Source organism: Pseudochaenichthys georgianus, chromosome 15 (assembly GCF_902827115.2).
Source record: "Pseudochaenichthys georgianus chromosome 15, fPseGeo1.2, whole genome shotgun sequence".
In the NCBI taxonomy this organism is placed as follows: domain Eukaryota; kingdom Metazoa; phylum Chordata; class Actinopteri; order Perciformes; family Channichthyidae; genus Pseudochaenichthys; species Pseudochaenichthys georgianus.
In genome coordinates, this window is record NC_047517.1 from 14,865,886 (window position 1) to 14,890,653 (window position 24,768).

The 24,768-nt window shown below is 44.8% G+C and overlaps 1 protein-coding gene across 5 annotated transcripts; it reads right to left on the bottom strand.

Annotated features, from left to right (window-relative positions):
- Positions 1–2,817: 2,817 nt before the first annotated feature.
- Positions 2,818–24,369, bottom strand: smoc2 (SPARC related modular calcium binding 2). Of its 5 annotated transcripts, none has more exons than XM_034101366.1 (13): positions 23,746–24,369; positions 17,880–18,042; positions 15,850–15,956; positions 15,533–15,632; positions 14,759–14,794; positions 12,470–12,517; positions 11,025–11,099; positions 9,030–9,237; positions 8,041–8,123; positions 4,121–4,220; positions 3,699–3,946; positions 3,453–3,490; positions 2,818–3,341 (listed from the first exon to the last, which is right to left on the bottom strand). In XM_034101366.1, the coding sequence occupies exons 1-13, from the start codon at positions 23,818–23,820 to the stop codon at positions 3,318–3,320; spliced, it is 1,305 nt and encodes a 434-aa protein (XP_033957257.1). In that variant the 5' UTR covers positions 23,821–24,369; the 3' UTR covers positions 2,818–3,317. The 5 variants fall into 5 exon arrangements, with proteins under 5 accessions (XP_033957257.1, XP_033957255.1, XP_033957254.1 ...); XM_034101364.2 differs by having other exon boundaries at positions 9,051–9,237; positions 12,470–12,550; positions 14,750–14,794; XM_034101363.2 differs by having other exon boundaries at positions 12,470–12,550; positions 14,750–14,794.
- Between the last annotated feature and the right edge of the window lie 399 nt (positions 24,370–24,768).

The window sequence follows — 24,768 nt, forward strand, 5'->3', positions numbered from 1 at the left end:
TGAGCAGCAATCTGGAAAACAACAGTAGTTTCTTGGCATTTGATGCATGGAATAGGACACATATTTAGATGGCTCGTATATCTATGTATAATTTTTTAATATATACAGTACTTCTTTTAGACATTTTTCTATTCAAGACAACACCATTGATGGCATATTATGTGGTTTGCACAAAGTTCTAGTTGTGTTTGCATTGAAAGAATATTAAAATGCCTAACAAGCATTTTAAGATTACTATATAATCATGATAACTTTTTGTTTAGTCTGTAAAAAGGAATAGAAAACGGTCCCCATACCGCCAAGGAGTAGACCCACTCCTGTACAAACACAAGTAATGGTTCGGTTCAATTAATATAAGGCAGAATGATAGGATGATCCTATAACTTTATTGTTTGATAAGAAACGTTTCACTTTGGTAATCAAATGAAGATCCAAGAATCGTGAGATTTTTCTATGTAAAATGATGGTGTTTAGGAAATTATAAAGTTAGGTATAATTACATTGACAAATGTAAGTGTTATATGGGCATTGGGCACACATACCAACCATATTAGTGTTAAACTAAATTATAAAAGCCAGAAGTCTAAAAGTGTTATATGAAAAGCCATTTGGGAGCTGGAAAAGCCGGCTCTTATCGCTGAGCTAAATGATCTGGCTCATAAAAAAAGCACAAGCTGTTATTTGGTTATGTACGAATAAACAAAGACTATACTTTTTTTTTTAAACTTTTGGACCGAGCCAGGCTAAGTGTTTTTCTTTATGCTAATCTAATCTGCCATAGCCTTTATATATATAACACAGACATGTGAGTCGGAAGATTTATTTCATCTTTAACTGCAAAGCAAATATGTGTAAAATATCAAACTATTGCTGACCCGTAACCAATAAGGTCATTTTGAGGAGAGAGGCAGTTTGTGAAAAGGCTCCTTGTGTTAGCGCGCCTTGCCCCTTACAAACCACTTGTTTTTCTTCTGCACCCCATCCATTACAAAGTCGCACCTCCTCTAGCAATTAATTTGTTTGAGTGTTATGGCCGGCAATGTCCTGCGGCGTTGGCCGGGGTGTTTGGGCCACACCAGGGGAAGCAGTGAGAGCGTGAGAGAGGGTCCCAGGGTGCAGGCCTTCCTCACGCTGTTTACCCACAGACCAGAGCCCCTCTGAGGGCCAGAGACTATAAAGCCCTGATGGCTTTTGACAGTAATTTCCAGAGTCCACAGCCCAGGGGCCTGCCAGTGGTGAGATCGGGTGCCTCCTCTCGGCCATTAAAGCACACAAACTATGCCCACAAATCCCGCTCAATGGTATCTCTGTGCTCAGGGAGTGTGTTTGTGCATGTGTGAGGGAGAGAAGTGAGGACGCAGGACCGAGGAGCTGGAGAGGGGGAGGCTGAGCCAATCGTGAGAGTGTCCTGGTAACCGGGCCAAAAGGCTTGGATGCTTTTCTTCAGCTCCTCCATCAGTTCAGGCAAGAGTCCAAGCCATCAGGGGAACATATTCAGAAAACCATGCCTTGACATCCAGCCAAATCGTAAAAGGTGTTTACGTGCATCTCAGCCCAGGGGAGTAGAAATCACACATGACAAGGGTTGAGCGTTGTGTTGGGCGGGTGCTGGAGCTCCAGCAGCAGGCGAGAGGTTGGCTGGAGGTTTCGTGGAAGGTTGAGGAGTTTGTTGGACGAGGAAAGCAGCAGTATGCTTCTGCGCTCATACACCTGTAACCATCACAGCCACATGAACAGTTTGGGAAAAGCCAATGTTGTTCTGGACATGGTCCTTCAGTGGGATTTAGAGCAGGAACATGGGTGTGAATTAGGCATGTAGCAATGACATGGATCTGAATTGCAAGTTTCTAATGAGAAGACTTTGTTTTATAAACATATTAAACACTGAATGATTTTAGATGCATTACGGCTTGGATACGCTGTTCTTATGAGTTGGGTTTTCAGGGGGAGCACTTGTTGCTTCAGATTTAACTCTCCCTGTTCTGTGAAAGTGCTTAAGAAGGCCATAGGTTATCCATCTGTAATCCACCATTTCAGAGCACACAGTCATAATCTCTCCTCTGTGTTCCCCTGGGGTGTTAAAACCAGACCATTTGGTTGGATTATATCGCAGAAAGAAGGCTGATGTGTTCATCATAAATTAGAGGCTTTGCCTGAGTGAGCAGGTCAGTGTGAGGTCAGTCGCTCAGCACTATAGGGGACTTTCTGTGTGAAAAGCCACGGCATACCACTTAGAAGCCCCAACATAATCAGGCATGAACAATGTACAGTAGTGTAATGTGCCGAGGCAGCCCTGAGCCGAGCGTTGTTCTTTAAGAAAGAATCCATTCACACCTAAGCTACTGCTCAAGTGTACATTTACTGTATACATGTAAGTATACCTTATGCAAATACACATGTTCACACTCACGCACAGGCTCATATAACACCCTTTTAATGGGCACCCGTAGTACACGCAGCAGAAATTGGACCATTTATCTGTCTTCGGTCTACGTGGGAAATCTGTGACGAGAACCAACATAAGTACCATTCGTTTTTCCAATTCTCAAATGTTGCCTCAGGGGAATTGGCAAGAGTCTGAAACTAAGATGATACACAACGCTTGCTATGTATGACTAATCCTTGGCTCATAAAGACTGTGTCAACAAGGTGTTTTATTAGAGACGCAGCGAGAAAACACTAAACGGCCGACATGACATGATTTATGAAATGAGAAGGGAAACTAGGAACACTAATTGGATTAGAGAGAAACAAAGTAATTTGCTTACCCAATTAACCTCGGATAAACTAAGACTGGCAGACGCACAGAGAACAACATGTATAAAAGAGTTCTTTATTTCTAATAAACACGATTACATGTGGACATGGAGGACGTTTTTATGATGTCTGTTTAAAACATTCTTGCAAACTGCTGTACAAAGCACAAGAGAAGAAGCTATAGGTCAGATGGCGTGGTCTAAGTTATTGTAGCAAACTATCCATATATCCGTATTACCATCATCAAAGTAAGGAGAAAATTACACTCGGGAAAGGGGCACAAAATGCAACATCAAACATCAAAACTTGTACAACTCTAAAAAGTATACTTTTTAGACACACAAAGGACACATACATTGTATGTGTTAAATAATTTTTGCTTGTCAGGACATCAAAAGCTAACTACATCATTCACAGATTCAGCAGTCTGTTTAAATACCTTATTTCTACAAAGTGAATTTACATTTTTATTTTAAAGTACAAAGTGCAAATACTATGGTTTCCATTATTGCCGATTGGTGAGGGCAGGTACTCCGTGCTGGAGGGGAAATCTCAGATGCTTAGCCTTGCTTCTTCGAGGGATTCTGAGGATAGGAAATTAAAGTGAGTTTCAAACATGCCTTTGAAACAATGATACTATTGGACTGCAGAAGAAGCCATTGTATCCACTAGTATAGGAAGAATGGTTTACTTACTAGTTTACTGGAAGGTAAACTCTCTCCTGGCTTGGCCCCTATGAGACAGAAACAAACCCTCAACAACCATACGATCAATGCGTGTCAGTTTTGGGATATTTAACAGTCAATTTAAATAAAAACCTTGCATCCCTGTTTCTCATATATCATCTGACTGCGGTCACGATTCAATTGTATCCCTCAATGTGCAAGTGAGAAGATACACATGCTGCAGGAGAACACAAGCAGACGTGTTGTTTAGCTCACCCTCTTCTTTGGTCACCCCGAGGCAGCCCATCAGCTCCTGCAGAGACAGCGCCTTGTCGTTGCTGATGTCGCAGTACTCCACAAACTTCTTCACACACTTCTTTGGTTTGGATTTCTTGCGCAGGAAGCGTTTGAAGGGCTTGATCTCCTTCTTTCCAATGTCCCCGCTGGCATTTTTGTCGAGCTGACTGAAATACCAGTGGACCACCCTCTCCTCCAGGGTGTGGCTGGGGTCCGGCTCTGCCATCCTAAATGACAGATATCAGTTCATGAGCTAATAATCACTTTATCTAACTGTGTGAAATAAGTATCGTCACTGGAGACCAATCAAAAGCTTTGTTAAAATCAGGTGCAGCACAAACAAACCCACGGGTGTCCATTAATAATAGTAAGATGGACAAATCTATTTCCGAAGGCCATACCTTCCGGCTGATGCTGGATCTGTGACGGCGTGCACCATGTCTGTTGACAGCGCGTCAAGTACACTTGTCAGGAACTCTGTTTTCTTTGCCCCAGGACAGCCTGGAAAATAAAACCACAGATACCTGTATCATATGGAAATGCATGTACTCATATGTCAGCAAACATGGACAAAGTATCCCTTAGTCAACAGCATTACTACAATGTGGAATGCTGCAGTCATAGGTGGCCTAATAAATGTTTGGGGAGGGACGTCATGTAAAAGGCACTGTCGTTTTAGAGAGAACAAGACGGCAGAGGAGGGAAATACACCCAAACATGACTCTCTCAGTCGTCTTTTACTCCCTCTCATAAAGTGTCAAACCTCCCCTTATCTGGAGGAGGAAGAGGGTACCTGCCAATCATGCTGGAGGCCCCGAGTGGCTTTGACAGCTGGAGCAGAGAAGATGTTACTTAATCTTGTATGTGGACAAGAAGCTCCATGCAGTGCCCGAGACTCACCTGAGACATCAAGGGGTCCAAATACAATCCTGACAGACACTGGTCCTGGGTTTAGTCTGAGGGATGTCGGATTTAAAGTATGCTTCCAGAGACACAACTCAACACCTGATCTTCTGCGTGAGGTGGGATTACTATTTGAGAAGAGACTAAAATCTATCATTACCTACCAAGCTAAAACCAACAGAGAAGCATTATTACTCGCAGAACGGCAGAAAACAAATTAAAATGAGAGACAACTGGGGTGGAAAGTCCCTAATGATAGTAATTGTGCGTGTGGCCGTATAGTTTTAAGAGTGAGGAGGCTGAGCCTGTTCTGGAAGAGCTGAAGGCTACGCAGGCCTGAGAGAGATTCCTCTCCTCGACTCCCCTCTGCTTTCTCACAGTCCGGCTTCCCTCTGCTACTCTGCCCGTGGAGAAGAAGAAATTCTCCAGTTTGCTACACTTTGTTTTTATGGCCCCGGCCTGCGGGGCCAGATTCTCCTGAGTTGGAGATAATAGCATGCTTTGCTCCTCTCTAACAGGTGGCGACCAGCATCGGCATAAACACCCGACACTGCACCACCTCTCCACCTCCACTCCACCTCCACTCCACCTTTCACAACTAGCGTGGAGCTTCAGCTGTCTGCACCGGGCCAAGGGGGTTGAAACATCCACATGTCCAAACTGTTCCACAGCCTCATTTACATATTGAACAGACCTGCGCTTAAGTTTTAGTGGGCCCTCCCTAGTCCAAGCCCAGTAAAATATCCGACCACCTGTTGATGGCTAAACCGGTGCCTTGTGGAGGCTCTTGTGGTACATTTGTCTAGACGGTCATACAATTTCACCCTCAGAAGGCAAAGTGTTTTTATCTGGCTGAAAAGCGATCTGTGGGAGGCAGTTGGACTTGTTTGAGGATTATTGTTTTTCATGGAGAGCGCACGTTCTCTCCGTAATGCTGCAGGAATCTGTGAATGTCTGCCGTTTTCCATTCATAATGGGAAGCCATCAGGTTAGGCTACAGTCCCGTCCTCTGGCAACAGAAGATGTTTCTTGTGGCGGGACAGATCAGCTTATGTCTGTCTGGATGTCGTTTAGCTAAAGGACACATTGAGGCCATTTTCCATTCCCTTCATGGTTGCAGCAAAATAAGACTGTCTTACTCCTTAATGATTATAATGATGTCATGCCCACATCTGACAGCTGCAGGATGGAATGAAGTTAAGAAAGCCTTAAAGAGTTTTCTTGTTGAAAAGCGAAGGTCAGCACCAGTATTCATACGCCTCCATATATCTGCTGCCTGTGAAAAGCTGGCCAGTAAGTGCATGTTTGCATGTGTGCGCCCGTATGCTACTGTCAATAAGAAGCAGTGTTTTTCTACAGAGCCACATGGGGCAGAGTCCTGTCAGCACTCACAGCCGCAGCTCCCAATGGCTGACCCAGTGCTATCCCATGACCCCGCTCTGGGGAGAAAGCTTGCCAAATGCTCCGCTTTCCTCCTCCAAAGCTCTCCTTTCTCGCATCTCGCCCCATAAACCTCTCAACACCAGCGCTTCAACGGCAAATGGGGCTGCCGCAATGTGAAGGCAACGTTTATAATGATCCCCGGTTGATACAGTAACACGGTTTACAGCCGTTGACGCAATTGCTCATAAAGAAAACAAGACGCGGTGTTTTTTGACCGTGCGTGTTTTCGAATGGCAGACCTGGTTGATGCGGCGCAGGTCTTTTGACACGTATAGAATGGAGTCTGTGTTCTGGTGTGAGCGCGTGTTAGGTGATTGCATGGCTGAAGGAGTATATTGTTTTCTGTCCTTCCACTATGTGTTTAGGAGGGGTTTGGTTGGGACCTCAAGTCTTTCTCATGGGACGGTTGTGGCGGTTCTCCACCCCGTCGCCACTTCACACTTTCCGCAGTTACACACTGTAATTATCCCTGTTCAATATCTTCCAATAACACACACCAGCAGTGCCACTGGCTAAGATGAGTAACATGTGTTAGTCTCAGGAGCACTCATCCATAACTGTCTATCCCAATGTGTAATACACACTGTCGAGAAGTCCTCGATGCCAGTGCACAGAGTGCTGCTCTGCTGCTAACTCTGGCCCGGCACATTCTTACATAAACACTCGTGGATGGGACGGGAACAGTGGCAGCTCTGTTCCTTTTCTGGAGGATTATTAACATGTTTACCAAACCTCCAAAAAAACAACAAATTTGCCAAGCACCGTTACGCTTTTAACTGTGATTTGGTTGTATTCAGCACCTGAGAGCAATAACGCTACTTTGCCTATCATTGCTTTTATGAGGAGGACAAGTCATTGCATATTTATAGATGTAATACAAACAAAGGGAAAGGCACTCCATCCATTGCATTGTAACACGTTCAAAGTGCAAAACTACGGTCAGTGGAATTGGTGAAAGTTAGAATTGGAAGATGCTCAGCAAAATAAAGTGGACATTTATAACAGTTTTAACTTTTTTTTAATTGGTATAGTAAGATACCAATACGCTTGTTCTAAGTTGTTTTAATTAGTAGTTTTAATCATTCATGTGGGCTCCACTGTAAAGCTAAGCAAAGTGCTTGTAAGATTCTGCATTAGATCAGTTGGTGGAATAATGGCCATAAAACAAAGCATATTAAAGTCCCTCAAATTGAAATACATTGTGTAATGGCCCTTCAAACATAACACTGATGATCTAACACCCCACATTGACAGGACACATCGTATCAATGCCAAACCAATACATTTAGTTATGTAATATCAATAAGGTTATTAGTGCTGCTTTGCTGTTAACGTTTCCTTTAATACATGTGTAGTGCTTCCCATTTGTAAATACCACTAGAATATAGAAAGATTTAAGTTCTGCATTCTTGACCACAAACCTGCTACACCTAAGCCCACCCCATGACCACCACCCACCAACTCAATTAAGTTATCCAAACAGTTGTCAATCTTTCTATCACTACCTGTCTCTGGCATCCTATTATCCATTTATCTCTATACCTCTGCTGCCTGCTGTTTCTCCTCCTTGCTTTCATCCCACTATCTTTCATCTCCCATGTCAGTCGAGATGAATCCTCCCCCCAATCCGTCTCTGTCTCCGTGCTTATTGACCATTGAGGGGCGGTATCTGGCAATCCTCAACTCTTTATCAAGCATCTCCTTGACCAACAGTGCTAATGATGTCAACACACACACACACACACACACACACACACACACACACACACACACACACACACACACACACACACACACACACACACACACACACACACACACACACACACACACACACACACACACACACACACCCGCAATGTTATCACAACCTTGGAAGCACGGCAGCAGTTGGAGGTCGACTGCCGAAGAACTTCTCCATGTGGTCTGAGCAGAGAGGATAAACAGAGACTGGGTCCAGGATCTCGAGACCTACCTTGGAGATGTCTGCTTCTGTAATGGTCCTTAGGTTTAGTTGGGTGGGCCCTGGCATTGCCGTCACACTTTGGCTGTTCATACCTGTGACACAGAATACGCCACATCAGAAAATGCCAATTCACTTGAAATGAAATGGATAACACACATTGTTAATTTCAGTAAAACTATCCTGTTTGTACAATCAGAGCGGAATGCAATGTTTTCCAATTACCGGTGTACAGTTAAATTTCAGGGATTCAAATAATTGTTTTGTGGCAAACCGGAGGCTGTGAATCACATCCACAAAGCGGGGTAGGATTTGGGGCTTGGATGAGGAACAGAAAAAGGGGGGAGGGAGGGTGAGAATGAGAGATAGAGGCAGACAGGGAGCGTGGGACACAAGGAAGCTGTCACGGCCTCCCTTGGCGAGCCGGCGGAGCCTCGATTGCCACCGTGCCACTGGGCCAAAAGCTGGGCTGGGACAAGGGGAGACAAGGGGGGGGGGGGGAAATCCACGCTTCCATATGTGTGCTAATGTGCTGTCTGGCACTCTGCCTGAAGCCTTGTTAATCTGACACCCAGCCTCGCTGCTCAGTAAGAGTGTACCAGTGCCCAACTATGCCAGCCTGACTGACCTTTGACCTGCCGCTCTGCAGACCACTGAGTCACTCTGTTTCATGGCCAATGGGCATGTCTACCCGTCTGCTAATGGCAGACTAATGTGCATTTTCTTTGTATTGCTTGAGTTCTGACAGTTTCTTCTAAATAGAGGTATGTTTACATGGTTGTTGGACCTGCAATAGAGATAATGCTCAATTACGCCTTAGTACGTCTAGTTTACACATTTTCCAACAAAGGTCATGAAGCAGGGTCACCCAGGTCTTCTCAATTGTCCATTCTTCTGTGTTTGGTTTGCTGATGATCTCTTACCTGTGTAACAACTGTCTGGTTTGTCTGTCACAAAGAACCAAGCAATAAAAGAATGTGTGTAAATGAGGGTGAAAGTACCATAGGTGAGGTCTCTCCCACCTGGTGGAGGTCCCAGGTATGGGCCGTCCAGTGTCCACCAGCACACACCAGCAGTAGCCGGTGGAGGGGTGACATTGGACCGCCTTGTAGAGTCCTCCTTGGGCACAGTCGGGTATGAACACAGCATCGTTCTTGTGCTGCCTAGCCTCTTCCTGGGCGGACTGCTGCTCCTGGTCACATGTTGAGGCTGGGAAGAGGGGTCAGAGGTGAGGTTTTTATTTGGATATGTGTGCTAAATATTTTCTAGACTGATTGTCCATCTAATATTCTCAGTCAGATCAAAACCCAAAACATATTAAAAATATATAAAAGCAGGAAATCTTCATATGTGAGAGGCTACAGCATGTTCTGCCTTTTTTAAAGAATAATTATTAGCATAGTAGGAAAACATTTTGGTTTGATCCACTTATCGATGAATCGAATAAACAATGCATCTCTTTAAAGGAATCAGTGGGAGGCCGAGGTTGGTCATCCAAACACACACTCCTCACCACCCATAAAGACAGCATGCACCTAGGTGGTCTTGGTTGTGTGACTTGGCAAACACACGCCCCAGACACACACACTTGACGTGAAGACGAGGGTTTGTTTAATGTTAAGAATGACTTCCAATCAGATATGGCTTACACATTTTGGATTTATACAAATTACAGTGTGTTTAAATTAATTTCTGTTTAAAACTAAATACATGCACTGCTCTCTCATTACACTCTAACGTGCCTGAAGCCGTGGAGGAGGCTGGAGAAGACAAAGGGGCGGAGCGCTCGGAGACAGTGTGTGTAGACTGTGATATCAGCCCCCCGTGGCACTGTTTACGCACATTAACAGGCTAATGACTAAGTACAGCTCCCTATGCCCCAAGTTAAGTAAATATTTGGACACACGGCTGCCCTCTGTGGATGCGTGTGAAAGAGAGAGAAACAGACAAGACAAACGCATAGCGGTGGTCAGTCGGGGCCTTCGCCTCCAAACACCCACACTCACTGACACACCACTGCAGGGCACTGTAAGGCACCAGGGATCTATATGTTCACATGTTCAGAATTCCAGGGGGAAATGCGATGCTTCATGATCCTTTCTTTTATCCGTACGTATGGAGAATGCCGTGGCTTCCATGGGGTTTTGCAGAGCCTCAGCAGGATCTAATCAGACGCCAATCCGCAGCAGCCTCCTTCTCTGCCGTGCAGCTCTCCAACTGAGATTTGAGCATTAAACTCAGGGATGAAAGTAGCTCTTCTGGCCATGAGGGCTTTCATCGCCAATCTCTCCCTCCCTTCACTGCTTCGCCCTCGAGGCTCGGAAGCTACTGCGGGATTATGAATATCCCTTTTCTTTGTTTATTTTCATTAGAGCTCTTTACCCACACAAAAGCGACCAAATGAAATGCCTCCCCGCTTTCTCAACCGACTCTCTTCGCTCCAGTTCATCCGTATGGGCTCTCTTTGTTGAGGCGGGTGTTTTCTCTTCACCCCAATACCCCCAAGAGCACACAGTAATCAAAACCATCAATGCTGCATTTCTCAGGTTTTTTTTATTGGCTGTAAATTATGATAATGGTATTCACACACAAATGCACGCAGGCCTCAAAATAGCATTGTTTTATTCAGAAAGCAACATATTTCCCCTAAGAGCCAAGAGGCAACTGATCTGTACAATGAGATAAACGGGCATGTGTGTAAGAGGAGACCAGAAGCGACCAGGCAGAAGAATAGGAGATCCTGTGTGTGTGTGCCATGTGCTGATCATTACAGATACGCTGCAACGCGAGGAACCACAGAGAAGCAGATCAAGCCTGACGCACTCCAACACCAAGATGTATTGCTTTCACAACCCACCATCTGTCCTTAAAAGACAAGAGCAGCCTCAAACCATGATTGCTCACACAAGTCGGACAAAACACAGAGCGTGCTTTCAGTTGGGGTTTGCTAACACCCGACCGCCGTCATTAAATAAAAGATGGTCTTTGAAACTCACATGGTGCTCGTGTTCTATTGTTCTGTCGGCTGCGGACCTGCTCCGTCCACAGAGTGGGGTACTGGGAAATGATGTCTGAAAGAAATCACCAAGACAGCTTTATTAGCTCCAATAGAAAACACACTCGTATATCATCGGAGCCAAACCTGGGGGTTCCACAACTCACAGACTGTAAAATGCAGGTGGGAAATACATCGGAAATACATCGTATATGATAGCTGTGACCAGAAATAAAGCAGCGACAAGAGTCTGCAAGTAGCCCACTGTATTATCTGGCGACCACAACTCCTTCACAATGTAAAAGTGCATCTTAGCTCAATGTGATCATCTGCTTCCAATTCACAGCGATGGAGAGTCTCTTAATTGAACTTGAAATGTAGGAAGTGGTTTCTCTACCATTTGAAGTTCAACGGATATCATAAGATACAAATACTCACAGATGTATTAGCTTATTTTAAGTATCATAACTAAACTCAACCCGTAAAACAGATTGACCCTTTTGAGAGGTTTATATTTGTAGATTATTTAAATTAAAAAACATTTGAATGTTGCAGCTTGTTGAGCTACAGCTGATATTAAATAGCCCCTTTTATGCTTGTTGTGGTTTTCCCTTTCCTGTACTGTATGAAATAGTCTAATGTAAATGGTCTGCAAAGGCTAACATCCCAAAGTTCCCCAGAAGGAGTTTATCGCCCACCCCTGCTTAAAATCGCCTCCATTGGACTCCTTTGTTTACTTCAGGAACATAGTGACATCCCGATGTTACACTAGTGCTTTTATTGGCTAGAGCTCCAACCCGTTGTACGTGACACACTAAGGCGCGTGACATCGCTAATCAGTTGACCAATCACAACAGAGCCGGCCAGCTAACCAATCAGAGCAGACTGGGCTCTGGTTTCAGACAGAGGGTGAAAAGAGGTGCTGCAGCACAGGCAGTATGAGAAAAAAGAAACGCCTTTTTGAACATTAAAGCACAGAAACATGTCAGAGTAGAGGCACACAATATCAATATGAACCTGAAATGAGCATAAAAGGGCCCCTTGAAGTAGTTTACATGGGGGGGATGTTTTCATCTTTGAAATGTAGCCAGTAAATAAAGCTTTTAGATAATTTAGCTGAGTAGAAAGCTCAATAGTTCTCCCAAAATGTAGTGGATTTGAAGCATGACTTAACCAAAGCGAAGCATGTGTACCCAAGCACCTAAGTAAACACCTTGTGTAAATAAGTAAAAGAAAAGCTAAAAGTGAAATTCTTATGGAATGACACAACTTGTCATGACTGCCGCTCTTTGTTACTGGCTTGCTTGATGGCAGTAGCTCATGGAGGCTTAAGAGCATACAAGTCATGCTGAAGTTGTCCTTTTAGTGTTCCATACATAAACATCCTAACAATGAACAATTGAGTCACTCAGTGGTATCGCATTAAGCGCACAAACAACATCTCACCTTCTTCGTCGCCGGCAGGCTGCGGATCCACCACTAGGCCGGTCTCATCTGCATTTAGAATGGAGAATATTTGCAAGGAGACTACAATTACGAGAGTAAGCTTAAGAACACTTAACTGAGTGAGATTTGCACTTTGCCCGGCTAAGAAGGATGGAATCAGAAGTAGAGGAGAGGAGAAGGAAAAAGAGAGAGGTGTGTGTGTGTGTGTGTGTGTGTGTGTGTGTGTGTGTGTGTGTGTGTGTGTGTGTGTGTGTGTGTGTGTGTGTGTGTGTGCGTGTGCGTGCGTGCGTGCGTGCGTGCGTGTGTGTGTGTGTGTGTGTGTGTGTGTGTGTGTGTGTGTGTGTGTGTGTGTGTGTGTGTGTGTGTGTGTGTGTGTGTGTGTTGAAAGCTGAAAGACGGTAAGAGAAAAAGGGAGCAACATGAGAAGTTTAGTGGTCATATATTCCCATGGTTTCCCTTCATGCAACAAGGGAGATGATTATGCTATGGAGGACAGATTGAGGTCAGTTAAAATGAACGAGAAGACGAGGAGCAGTCGCCCCTGATGCTTTTCTCCATCCATCCGTCGCCTGCATTTGAGTCCCGAGAGCTGTTTGAAGGTGGGAGAGATACAAGGGGTGAAGAACCCAGTAGCCAAGTCTGAGAGAAACCAATTAACAGTTTGGTTTGGAGTTTGTTTGGACTCCGTTTGTTTGATTTGTGGTGGGAGGGAGACGGGGATGGAGGTCTTGAGACGCTTAGGGTAAAACCAAGGCTGTAGGTGTGGTTAACCTCAGTGTAGGTCACTCATTCTGCTCAAAGTGAAGCTCTGTCAGTGCATGAGTCAGGGCATCTCGAATGGGTGGCTCCAGCTTAAACTCATTTGCTTTAACAATGAATTCTCCATTGCAAAATCAGGATCTTACATTAAACACAAGTATTTTAAGCCAGCCATTCATCTTCTTAAGTATGCTTGGTGGATAAAAATACATACAGTCAGTGTGAATGACTGGGGCAGACATGTTATTACCCTGCTCACTTAACGGATGGAAATGCCATTTCAAAAAGCGTATTTATGATGCGGATTTGCGATAAACCACTAATGACCGATCTTTACTTTGCGGCTGTTTACATGACTGGAACACCTCTTTTAGCATCTGCCAGGAAACCCCCGCGCTATTTGTGGTCATACGGCATTAGTTTAACTGCTGTTTGTCAGTCGTCGGCTGCATATGATTCCAGCATGTGAATGAATTTGTAAAATGGGTTTTAGGGCAAAGCATTCGGTGTTTAACATGACCAATATTCTGATCATAAAAGAGGAGCTATGGCTGCAGCGAGCTGCTTAGGTACTGAAGGACTTTGGCTGAATCCAAATATTGATGCAATCGCTGCTATTTTCAGTGCTGGCACACCACACATCTACAGTTTATTCTGCTTTTCACCACCCTGTTTATCCAAGCAGTTATTTCCCTCTCCCACCATCCCTCCTCCTCTCTCAAATGTTGCATTCCCACTTGACCTATGTGTAATGAGTTGGCTGGGCTCAGACAGACACTATACCCAAGAGTGTTTACAGAGAGAAAGACCTAAATATCACACTGACGGGAATAGTCCATGTGACAAAAACAACTGGATGCATACTTTCTCTCTCACACACACATGCGACATACACAGACGATCACATAAGGAAAGCATTGGAATCAACCCAAATTACACGTTAGCTTTCTGAGCCTTCAAATAACAGCAGTTAAACAAATCGTCTTTTACAAAATGAGAGAAAGAAATACAGTATCTGGAGTCGAGTGGTTTCATATCTGGAAGAGGGGTAAATGTTGATGAGACACAGAGAGAAAGAAGAGTGGATTAAGTGAGAACATGTCCTTGTTCCTTGCTGAAAAAGAAGGAAACCAAGATAAATGAAGTTAGAGAAGGAGAATGAAAAGTCAGTTTCCCTTCATGCTGGCTGCTCCCTGCTGTTCTAAAGACAGCAGGCTGTTGTATCGACTGTCGGTGTGCATCAAAGCTCTCCCCAGCCTCTCCTTAGTCCGCTTTTATATCAGCCTTCGGGCTGCTCGCACTCTCTCAAATTGAAAAAATATTAGAAAGGCAAGCCTTAACAGGAGACCCGCCCTGCACATCTCCAACACAGATGCAGGCAAACAGACAGAGAAACAAATGAATACACACTCACATGTACATGCATGCTTAGATGATACACACACAGACACACATAAAAGCATGCATGCAAAAGATTCACTGTGCCCCTGAGAGGATGTTCTTCTCCAATAGAAGGCTCACCTGCTTTACCTGGCTCTCTTGTCGTAGCTCTCTCTTGTTTTGAAGCTGCAAGGCAACATGTTGAAATTAATTAAAAGTTCAACAACCCATTTTATGTTATCATCAATATTAAAAATGCATAAATCAAGTAATGTAGGGAATGACACAGCAAAAAAACATTTAGTATTTCCAAATGTTATACATTCAATTGGAAGTGGCTAAATACACTGCATGTTGATCAAGATGCGTTTTATGACATTTTCATACTAACGATACATCTACTGCTGCTACCTCTGGCACTTTTTCACTATCAAGACGGCATCAAGTTCCAAGGCGGCCCCATGGAGACGAACGGGGACGACATGTGGCATTGGTTATTTGATTGTTTGGCATCCTCGGAGAACACTTACATTCCTTACAGTTTAGCTTTCTTGCTCAACTCTGCAGCAGGGGTTTTCTACCAGTCTTATTTACGCACACGCAGCTCCAGGCCTTGAGCAACACTCAGTCCTCGGGTGGCCCTCGCTCCAACCATGTGGCCGTCAGTCCAGTCACTGACCACTTTCCCACAGGACTCACGATTACACCCCCCACCAACACACAATGTCATGCTTTGCTGAATTAAATGTATCGTCCTTGTTTTACACAATTACAGAAACTGCGTACTGGTGTCGATCAGCCATTCTTTTTCATGTCATACATCGGTCTTGTTACAAAATGCGATGCCTGTAATACGGCACTGACTTGTAAATACAGTGTGCATAACTATTTACATTTTGCTTTATAAGACTTTGTTTTACCCACCTTGGCAGCGGGGTTTTTTATTGGCCACTGCTGAGCCACTGATGGGTCGGCCGTTGGGGTTGACACACCAGCAGTATCCAGTGTAGCTGTGGCACTGAACCTGTAATCAAACAGCATGTAAACAAAGTCAGCACTAGCTGGAATCTAGGAGAATACAATATTGGACGGTGTAAACATGGGATTAAAGAATTACATTTTTCTCACAATATGTCAGCATTTTTCACAATAACATTCACAACATAAATAGTGAAATCTGCCTTGAAATCAAATAAATTCATAATATACAATTCAATTCCTGCAGGGTTTTTTTTTGTTACCTCGCTATATGTGCCATCAGGGTTGCACACAGGCACAAAGACCTGCGGGAAGAGCTTCTTGGCCTGCTGCTCTGTGTACTTCTTCTCTGCAACACATCTGGACGTATCTGAGGAGCGCCACAAATCACCGGTATCACTAAATATCACAGAAACCCATGATTCCATCCACAGCTCAACTGTTTTCGATGAACTATTAAACCCCACATACTTTGAGAAGTCAGGAGAAGATTTGTTGAATCTCACAGATGGTGGGGAATGAAAGAAATATGCAGGGAGAGAGGAGAGATGGAGGGGAAACAATTCAAGACATTTCGGAAGCGTGCGATCCTTGTGTGGCTGGGAATAGAACCAACACCCCCGGCCTCATTAGGAGCAAGTCAGACAAGCCTGCTCAGTGCCTGGTGGTAAAGCCATTACTGAGCTCCTGTAGAACATTCCAGGCACCCAAGAAAAGGGCTGATGCACGAGGAAAACATGACCCTTCCTTAATGTCTGTTTAAAAACCTCGACTGTCTGCTCTGTACAGTTCGAGATGTCCTCTAACTATTTGTCGACATACATATTGGTCAGCAACTTTTCAACTATAAGCACCTCATGTCTTTTCGCATCTCTCTGTCAAAGCCATGGCTCATCCTGTCATTCCACAGCTGCTTCATCTCACCTGGCCAAAACACCAGCTGTGCAAAATGTAGGGCAGCGATGGGTTTGATGGGAACTTGGTGTGACACATACGCTGAGATGCCAGTCAGGGCCTGGCAGGTTCAGATGACATTACAACAATGACTCATGCCAAGTTCAAAAACAGTTTGGTCAGGAGGCTGCACTGGTTTCTCTCAGTCTAGTGTGTGTGTGTGTCTCTGTGTGGATCATTGTCACTGGATGTTCCGGATGGAGGAAAACAGCAAGTTGAGGAGCTCTAAAGTTAGCTGCAGTGGAAAAACCCCAAACCATCGTCTTTCTCTGGGGGCTCGGACAAAAAAACGGGTGGAAAAAATGACAGGACACTTGAATCATCCGAGCGCAGTGATAGAAAACAAATGTGGTACCAGTCTCACCATCCTCAAACACAATCCCATCTCTGTGCTGGTAGGGCAGACCGGCCCTGGGTTATTTCGGCTGCTGCTGCTGTGTCTTTCACCCCGGCCCTCCAGAAGCAGAGGGGGGCCCGAGCTCTTATACACCCGATGTTATTGACGTATACAATACGACTTTCATGGACTCTCGTCCCTTTCAGCTTCCTAGCTGGAATCCTCTATTCTGTGTCGAGGCGCTGTCCGCCACATCCAGATGTCCGCTTAGAGACGTCGCCATAGTGACCCAGAACGGGCATAACATCGTGGAGACTTCTTTTTAAGCAAACCCTTTCGCACTCGATCCCTGCATTAGTGATCTAATATTGAAATGTGTAAGAATGGGGCATTGTCCCCAGTCTGTAGAGCGATGAAGTCGCAGTATAGAGTTAGTCAGTGGGGCGGGGGGGAGAATGTTCGGGCCCTCAGCATTGGGGTGTAAGGGTCCAACAATGAGGCAGTCTGTGAGCCGCCTGACCTCATTGGCTCTCCTTCCCCTTTTGCTTTTCATCTCCACTCTTCCATCGGTCACATACATACGGCTTTACATCTAGTATGCTGAAAATGAAGCCATTAATTATTGTCAAGAGATTTCATTCAGATGCCCTTGACTCTGCATAATAATTTGATTTTAGAAAGCACAAGCCATTTCATATCACTGAGGAAGTCGTAGGTCCTCGAATTTCTAACAAAGTATAAATAAATCATTTCCATTCAAACTAATCCATTTGACAAATCAAAATACGATTTCGTTATCAGTACAATTGGTGTGAAGTGATGAAACCAGCCATGGAGCAACACACCCCCCCTCCAGCTCTCACTGTGTCAACCCCACTCGTCGTCCCAGCACTCAAAGAATCAATTATGCTGAAATGAATTTAAGCCACAAGTTTCTCCTGTGACCCCCCTCTGCGCATTCGAGAGAGCCAGGCGGCGCTGAAGCGTGACTCATGACCTGACCTTTGCATGGCCCTCGGATGACCTCCAGCTGGGGGTCGCGGCACTTGGCTCGGAGGAACTCGCAGCGAGATGTGAAGGTCCTGCCGTCGGAGGCGCACAGGGGCTTGCGAGGAGCTCCGCTGCATTCCATGTTGCACTCCTTATCCTGATCCACCCGCAGGAACTGCAGGAGTAAGAAAACAGTCGTGTAATAAGACTGGGAAATGAATGAAAACACTTTAATCTCAACAACAACAGGTGGGATACTGGAGGGATTCATGAAGACGAAGGTTTGACATGTGTAGGAGAAAAGGCAGTCTATAAAAACAGGTGTCCATTTCCAAAGCCATACAAACGGTTAATTCTGTTCAACTTTTATCAGGACATTCAAAAGCAATTCTTTCCCATGAATACACTAGAAAGCATTGCAACACACAGACAGAGAGATGAGGCAGTGTGTTACTACACGCCTGTCAGGGTGCAGCCATGCTTTGTCTCCGTCTCGAGGGCTGGAGAAGTCTTGACTGACGCTTCCCCTTCTCTTTGTCTGTGCCAACACCTGCACAGGTATTCAGCTGGAATCGCTCCTGAGGATGTTTTACTCAGCCATGAAAAGAGAAACAAGGACAGAGACTCCCGGCTGTACGCATCGGATCACCTGTGTCAATGCCACCATTGTATCTGCCACCGTGGTATGAAACCCCCTCGCCAGGCCACACAATGGGGGGCGGCGGCGGCGGTGAAGGGGGTTGGCAACAAGCTGTGAGTGCTACAATGAATGAAAAGACGTTGAATGACGAGTGGCTGAATCAACTAGATGTCAAGGAGCTTTGTGCTGCTACAGTTTGAGTGTTGGGCTTTCATAACGTTTCATTTGGGTGATATAATGACCTGGATTGAGCAGGAAAAAACAAACTATATGCTGACGACGGTGCTGTCTTAAGTCAGTCATATCTAAAGAGTAACACCTATCTGCTCTCTTTTTGACTTCTGTTATGATGGTAACATTTGCACAAAAGAAAAACTGTCCTTTTTCATTCAGTGGATGCACACACATGCACACGCACACGCACACAGCTCATCAATCTATGGCACAAAGCAGAGAATCAAAGCCCTCAATTAAAGGTAAGCCATAAAAATCTGTTATGCGTTATCAAAAGAAAGGGCATGGCAAGATAAAGTATGGCAAGAAGAAAAGAAAACACATCCATGAAAAGGGTGGGATGATCACCAATAAAGAAATGTGTTATGTCTGACATCTTACAAATGAAGTGAGAGATGACGTTTGATGGCAGCCCCCTGCACTCAGACCAGCAGGGCTGCAGGGCTGCATGCACCTGGAAGAAGGTTGGCAGTGAAGGCAGCATCGCCCTGGGCCGGGGGGGGGGGGGGGGGGGGGGGGGGGGGTTACAACCCACTCTGTCAACCCCACTCATAAATCTTCCCGGGGGGGATCAGAGAGGAGAGGCCCGTTCAAACACATCGGAAGAGGAGCCGCGAGGGAGGGGAAGATGAATCTTTTCAATTGAATAATATTTTTCAAAACACTCTTTCTTCCCAGGCTTTTTAAAATGATGTGTTGTCATGAGAAGAAGACAAAAAGCATCCTGGAAAGCAGTTTGCCTCACAAGAACAGCCTGTGTCCAAGTCTCAAGACTCATCCATCTTTCTAGACAGAAATATGGAGAGTAATCCCTCTTCCTCCTCTGGGGTTAACAGTATATGAATGCTTCTATTTCCAGTGGTTAAAGGGGACTTGTGAAGTATTGCATTTATTTTGGGCACAGCAGTAGGGTCCATGTTTGTCTTCAGCCCCTTTAGTCGTCTGGGATCCGCTAAAAGGTCCCAATATAAATCTGAGGGTTCACAAGATGTGAAAGTAAAAGAAAACGATGGGGTTCGTGTTGTTTTTCAAGGCTTTTCCTGCCTAGCAACAACAACGTAATGATAGGAAATGGGACAGAGAGAAAGGGGGGTTGTGAACAAGAATCCCAATTGATGGTTTCTTAAGCCTACCACTCATGCACTTCATACAGAAATATCTTATAGTATAAGTAATTCATTTCACATCATCCAAATTTAGATTTTCATCCAGCCATTATTTACTTGGATCCGAGGCTCTTCATCCACGTGAATTAGCCACGGCCTTGAACCTTTGGCAGTGCTTCACCAACATTGACACGTGTTTGATTGCCTTTATAAATGCCTTTGCTTTGGAGTGCAACAGCAACTTTCTCTGCAGTATTTCCAAACATGTATCACGCTTTCACCATCTGAAGGACGTGTGCTCTTCTGCAGCAGAACAGCAAAAGGAACGCTGTCTCTCCGAAACGACCTGCGATTGGTCACCTGTGACCCGAGAAGAGTCCTGTTAAGGGCTTGACATGGAAACAAGAGGAAGCACATCACTTTCCGACAACATGATATATAATGTGAAAGGTTATTATGGAATGTTTGCCCAAAATAAAAGCTGCCTACCAAATCTTTAATTGCTAGGCCAACACCCCGGGAAACGAGTTTCTTAGCCTCTGAAATCATTCAAATTGAACAATATGAGAGGTACAAAAATCCCTTTCTTCTCCAGATTAAGGCCACTATCTGTAATGAAGAAATGGCTTCTGTTTAAGGGCCAACCAGGTGGGGTACCACTGGATGACGGGTATGCTGTTTTTAAACAATATACACTTAATTCCTGAAGAAACAGTCATTTCCTGTCTGAATGGGAGAGGGGTTGGTTTGAAGACTTCTCACCAACTTGGGTGACCAACAAATGCCAAATTGACTTTCATTAACTCAACAACCGTTTTCATTATTATAGTGCTTTGTAATAGGGACACTTTATTTCTCTTTTTCCAGCTAAATATTTCTTTGTCCATTCATCTGGAAACACTAGGAGTTTAACATCTCCCTGCCCCTGCTTGTTAGTGTCTCTGAGTTTCTTGGATTGTTTGCTTCATTGCATCTGACTGACAGTGTCCCGTCGGTACCCCCCTCCCTCTCCCCCTGTCCTCCCACAACAGTTAGGACATCCCTGTGCAGCGTTGACCTCCTCTCACCCTCCACTCTGTCGCTCACAGCTCACCCCTTCACATAAAGTCTAGCAGGCGTGACAGGCTGGTGTGAGGGTGTTTGACCGCAGCCCGTCCCTGCTCTGATGGAGTCTGAGTGCGTCCAGCTATGGTTGGTGGTGGTCCGCCAGTCTCGCCGCGGCTCGTACTGGCTACCCCCGTGCTCACACTACACCAGCACGGTCGGCATAAGCCCCCGCAAGCCAGCAGACTGACAACCCAAACTGATTCATTCAGCCGCCCAGCGTCCTGCTAGATGTCCACTGCAAAGCACACAGCTGAGCGCCTGCACGTTGACGATAAAGCTCCAAGAACACAGTGTGGACAGTTAGTTATGAAATCAGCCACCCATGAACTCCGCCACCCAGATTCTCTATCAAGTGTTTATTTCAAAAGCACAGTTGGCCACACGAGAGGAGAAGAACAAATAAGATGTGAGAGCCAGTGAGAGGAAGAAGCGTGAGACGGATGGTGTGTTGAGGACCTCTTCCTCTTGTGTACTGCTAATGGCAGTTAGCTGTCGGCTGCACATCTCTTAGTGTTTGGCCTGTGGTGATGGATGGGCGAGGCCGCGGCAGAGCCCTGACATTCCCATGATGTCTCATTCCTGCCTCTCCAGGCCGGCAACATCACCATGCACAGCAACATGGTGGAGAGTGATCGATGGTCTACGCCTCGGCAACATGCATCACAAGCCTACACCCCGATGTATCATAGAAGACAGAACTCATGACTCAACGCCTTCACTTTCAGACAGCTTTCCATCTCTGTTTTTCTTTCTCTTTATTTTTCTGTTTTCAGGAATATTTTTGTATTCTTTATGTGATCTCTCTTGGATGATGCTTTCTAAATCTGCTCAAATAATACAAGAGGTTGGCAAAGGAACAAGAGACGGGCGAGAGAGGGCGAGACTGGCGGAGTGTAAGGGAAACTTTTTTCTTCTTCCAAGACAAACCAGCATACAAATCAAATCCAATTACCTCCCCCTGGTTCTGCAGCATTGTGGGATTGAAAGGAGTACGGAGAAGGCGAGACTCCAGCAGTGAGCACATTGTGGGCTGATAAGGGCCCTCTGGGCTAGGAGGCCCCCGCTTGCAGCGCCCCGAGAGGCCCCTCACACCACAGCCCTGCAGGGTCAATAGAGGCCCAAGCTGAGAGCTGTGGCAAACGTGTTAAATGGCCTTGGCGGGAGTTTCCTGCGTGGACGCGAGGATGCAAAGGGGATCATTAGTTTCCAGCATGGTGGAAAGGGAAGGAAGTGACAGCCTTTAACCAGGCTACTAACTCAATCAAAGGAAAAGCCATTTAATTGCTGTGAAAGATGTTAAGAAGAGAAGAAGGGGTGTGAAAGGCCAGTGATAGTCAAGTGACAAAGAAAAATCACTGAGCAGGTGCACAATTGTGTGAAAGCATAGGGGGCAATGGAGTCCATATGTTATACTGAAATGGCTTACACCAGGTTTGAAAGAGAGGCAGCCAATGCTCCCTCATCATTTCAAATACTATTTCAGACTTCCATAAACCATGGAAAAGTCTGCCTCATGAATAACCTGGGCATTCATCCATATATTTAACTGCCTGTTCGACCTCAAATATGCACAAAATATCACATGGAGACATTTCCTTGAAACCAACTATAACCTCTCCTGTGTCATACAATAAGCAATTAATCTTGCACAAAGTACTATAAAAAAAAGTTCAGCGCTCCATGTGCCATTCCAACAAATGAACCACAGTGGGGAGGTATAACGCAGACACAGTTCCTACTGCGATGAAAATAAATAGGTTTTTCATTCTTGCAGTCTTGAGAAGTGTGGACTCAGTGTCGTATCTGTGTTAACTTTACACAAATGGCTAAGTATTACCCATGCCATCTCAATAAAGAAACGTAAATGCGTAAATGTGTGTCATGGTGAAAATACAGGGGGAGCATCTGCTCAGTACAACACTTCCTCCCACATTCCACATCTCCATAGTGCCGTCAGGGAGAGAGGATCTCCGACCCCTCACCTGCAGGTTAACGACTCATGGCCATTTGTCTCCAATTGGATATTAAGGCATCCTTACCCGGACCATAAATAACGATGCCGGGGGAGGCTCTGACAGTGCACATTCCACTCTTTATTATTCCTCCTTCAGCAATGTACCTGCACTTGATAGTGGCCATGAAATTCCCCTTATCTGAAGATGCACTTTCTCATGCAGTCAATGGACTCTATGCAAAGCTCTGCTGCTGCTGTAAACAGTGCCATGTGCTTTGGAGCAGCAGACCTGCTGACTGGCAGAGTAACCTGCAGAGCCCTGGCACTACAGGAGAGAGCAGCACAGGGAGGCAGGCAGGTACAGGCTCTGAACAGACTGCAGCCTCTGCCTGCAGAGACCTTAAAACACAGTGAAATGGAGTTTAAATATTTAAACTTTTCCCAGTACTTCCTCGGAATCTATTAGATTTTTTAATCTATTTTATAACCAGCCTGAAATCTGTCAGATATGAAAAAATGGTGAAACATTAAAATACTTGAAGAGAGATTACCTAAAAAGCATAGTGTCTGCATGGACCATAATGCTGTTAATATATAATTATGTTTGTTCAATAGTTTCAATAAAAGTTTGATAATTTTAATAAAAGTTATCAGAGGTAACACTGACAATAAATACAAAAACTGATTACTTTCTTACTGATTAAGAAAAAAAAACCATGACAAAAGGGATTTCTGAAATATTACGCATGAAGGAGCATATCCTTTACTCAAATACTTTCTTTTAACCCTGGACATTAGTGAGACGTATTCTGCAATTTGAATGGCTCTTCTTCCTACCGTGAGAGCAGAGAACTTCTGAGCGCGTCCAGCGCACAGCAGACAGAGGATGAACAGCAGCGGGCAGACGTGCATCCTGACGCAGTGTGGCAATACACTCCAAATTACGCACGGTCCAAAAGTGTCCTCTGTGTTGCCTGGACCTCAACAAAGCACACAAATAGTTTTTGGAAGTTGTCGATAAGGTTTAAAAATCCACAGTAGTGCTTGCGGAAAACAGTAAGTGTTGGACTGCTGGTGTATTTCACTTCGTCTCCTTGGTTTCGACTGCCAAACCGTTGGTGTAGACACTCTCCTTAATTCTGGCAGTGCGATAAACCCCCCGTGTCCCTGACCTTTTCCCCTCCCTCAATGTCTCTTCTCCCTTTTCCCTCTTTCCCATTCGACTTCTTTTCTCCACACCCCCTCCCTCCACACTTGATTTTGTCGACTAGATTCCTTATCGGATGCAGGTAGTTCCTTATAGCCGTCAGGTGTAGGTTTAGAGGGACTGCGTCTGCTGCTGGTAGCTGAGGCAAACACGTCAGGTATTCTTTTATTTAGCTTCTCCTTAAAAAACAGCAGCAAGTAATATACTTTTGTTGTGAGGATGTTCGAGAGAGGGGATCAGACAGGCTACTGTCTGCTGGGAGCCTCAGCAAGAAGAATACATACTGTCTGCGCGCACACTCTCATACCAGACACACACATACGCGCACACGCACTTCAATATACAATTTAGATTTTTTTCTCGACTCTCTCTGTTTAGTATAACATTCTACAAAGAAAGTTCCACACAATCATTTAAGTCACCACAATACACAAACAATATACAATCTGGTATATGTCCTATATCAGTAACACTAATTTAGCAACATGCACTTTAAATGTAGGCTATTTAAACCACATATTGCACTAGAGCTGTGATTATATTAATACAATGATCAATATTAAGGTATATTTGAAGAGGCATATTTTGTTTAGGGTTGATTCTAAAGGCTCTTGTTGACTTCAGTTTTCACAAATATGTGCCTTCATTATTAC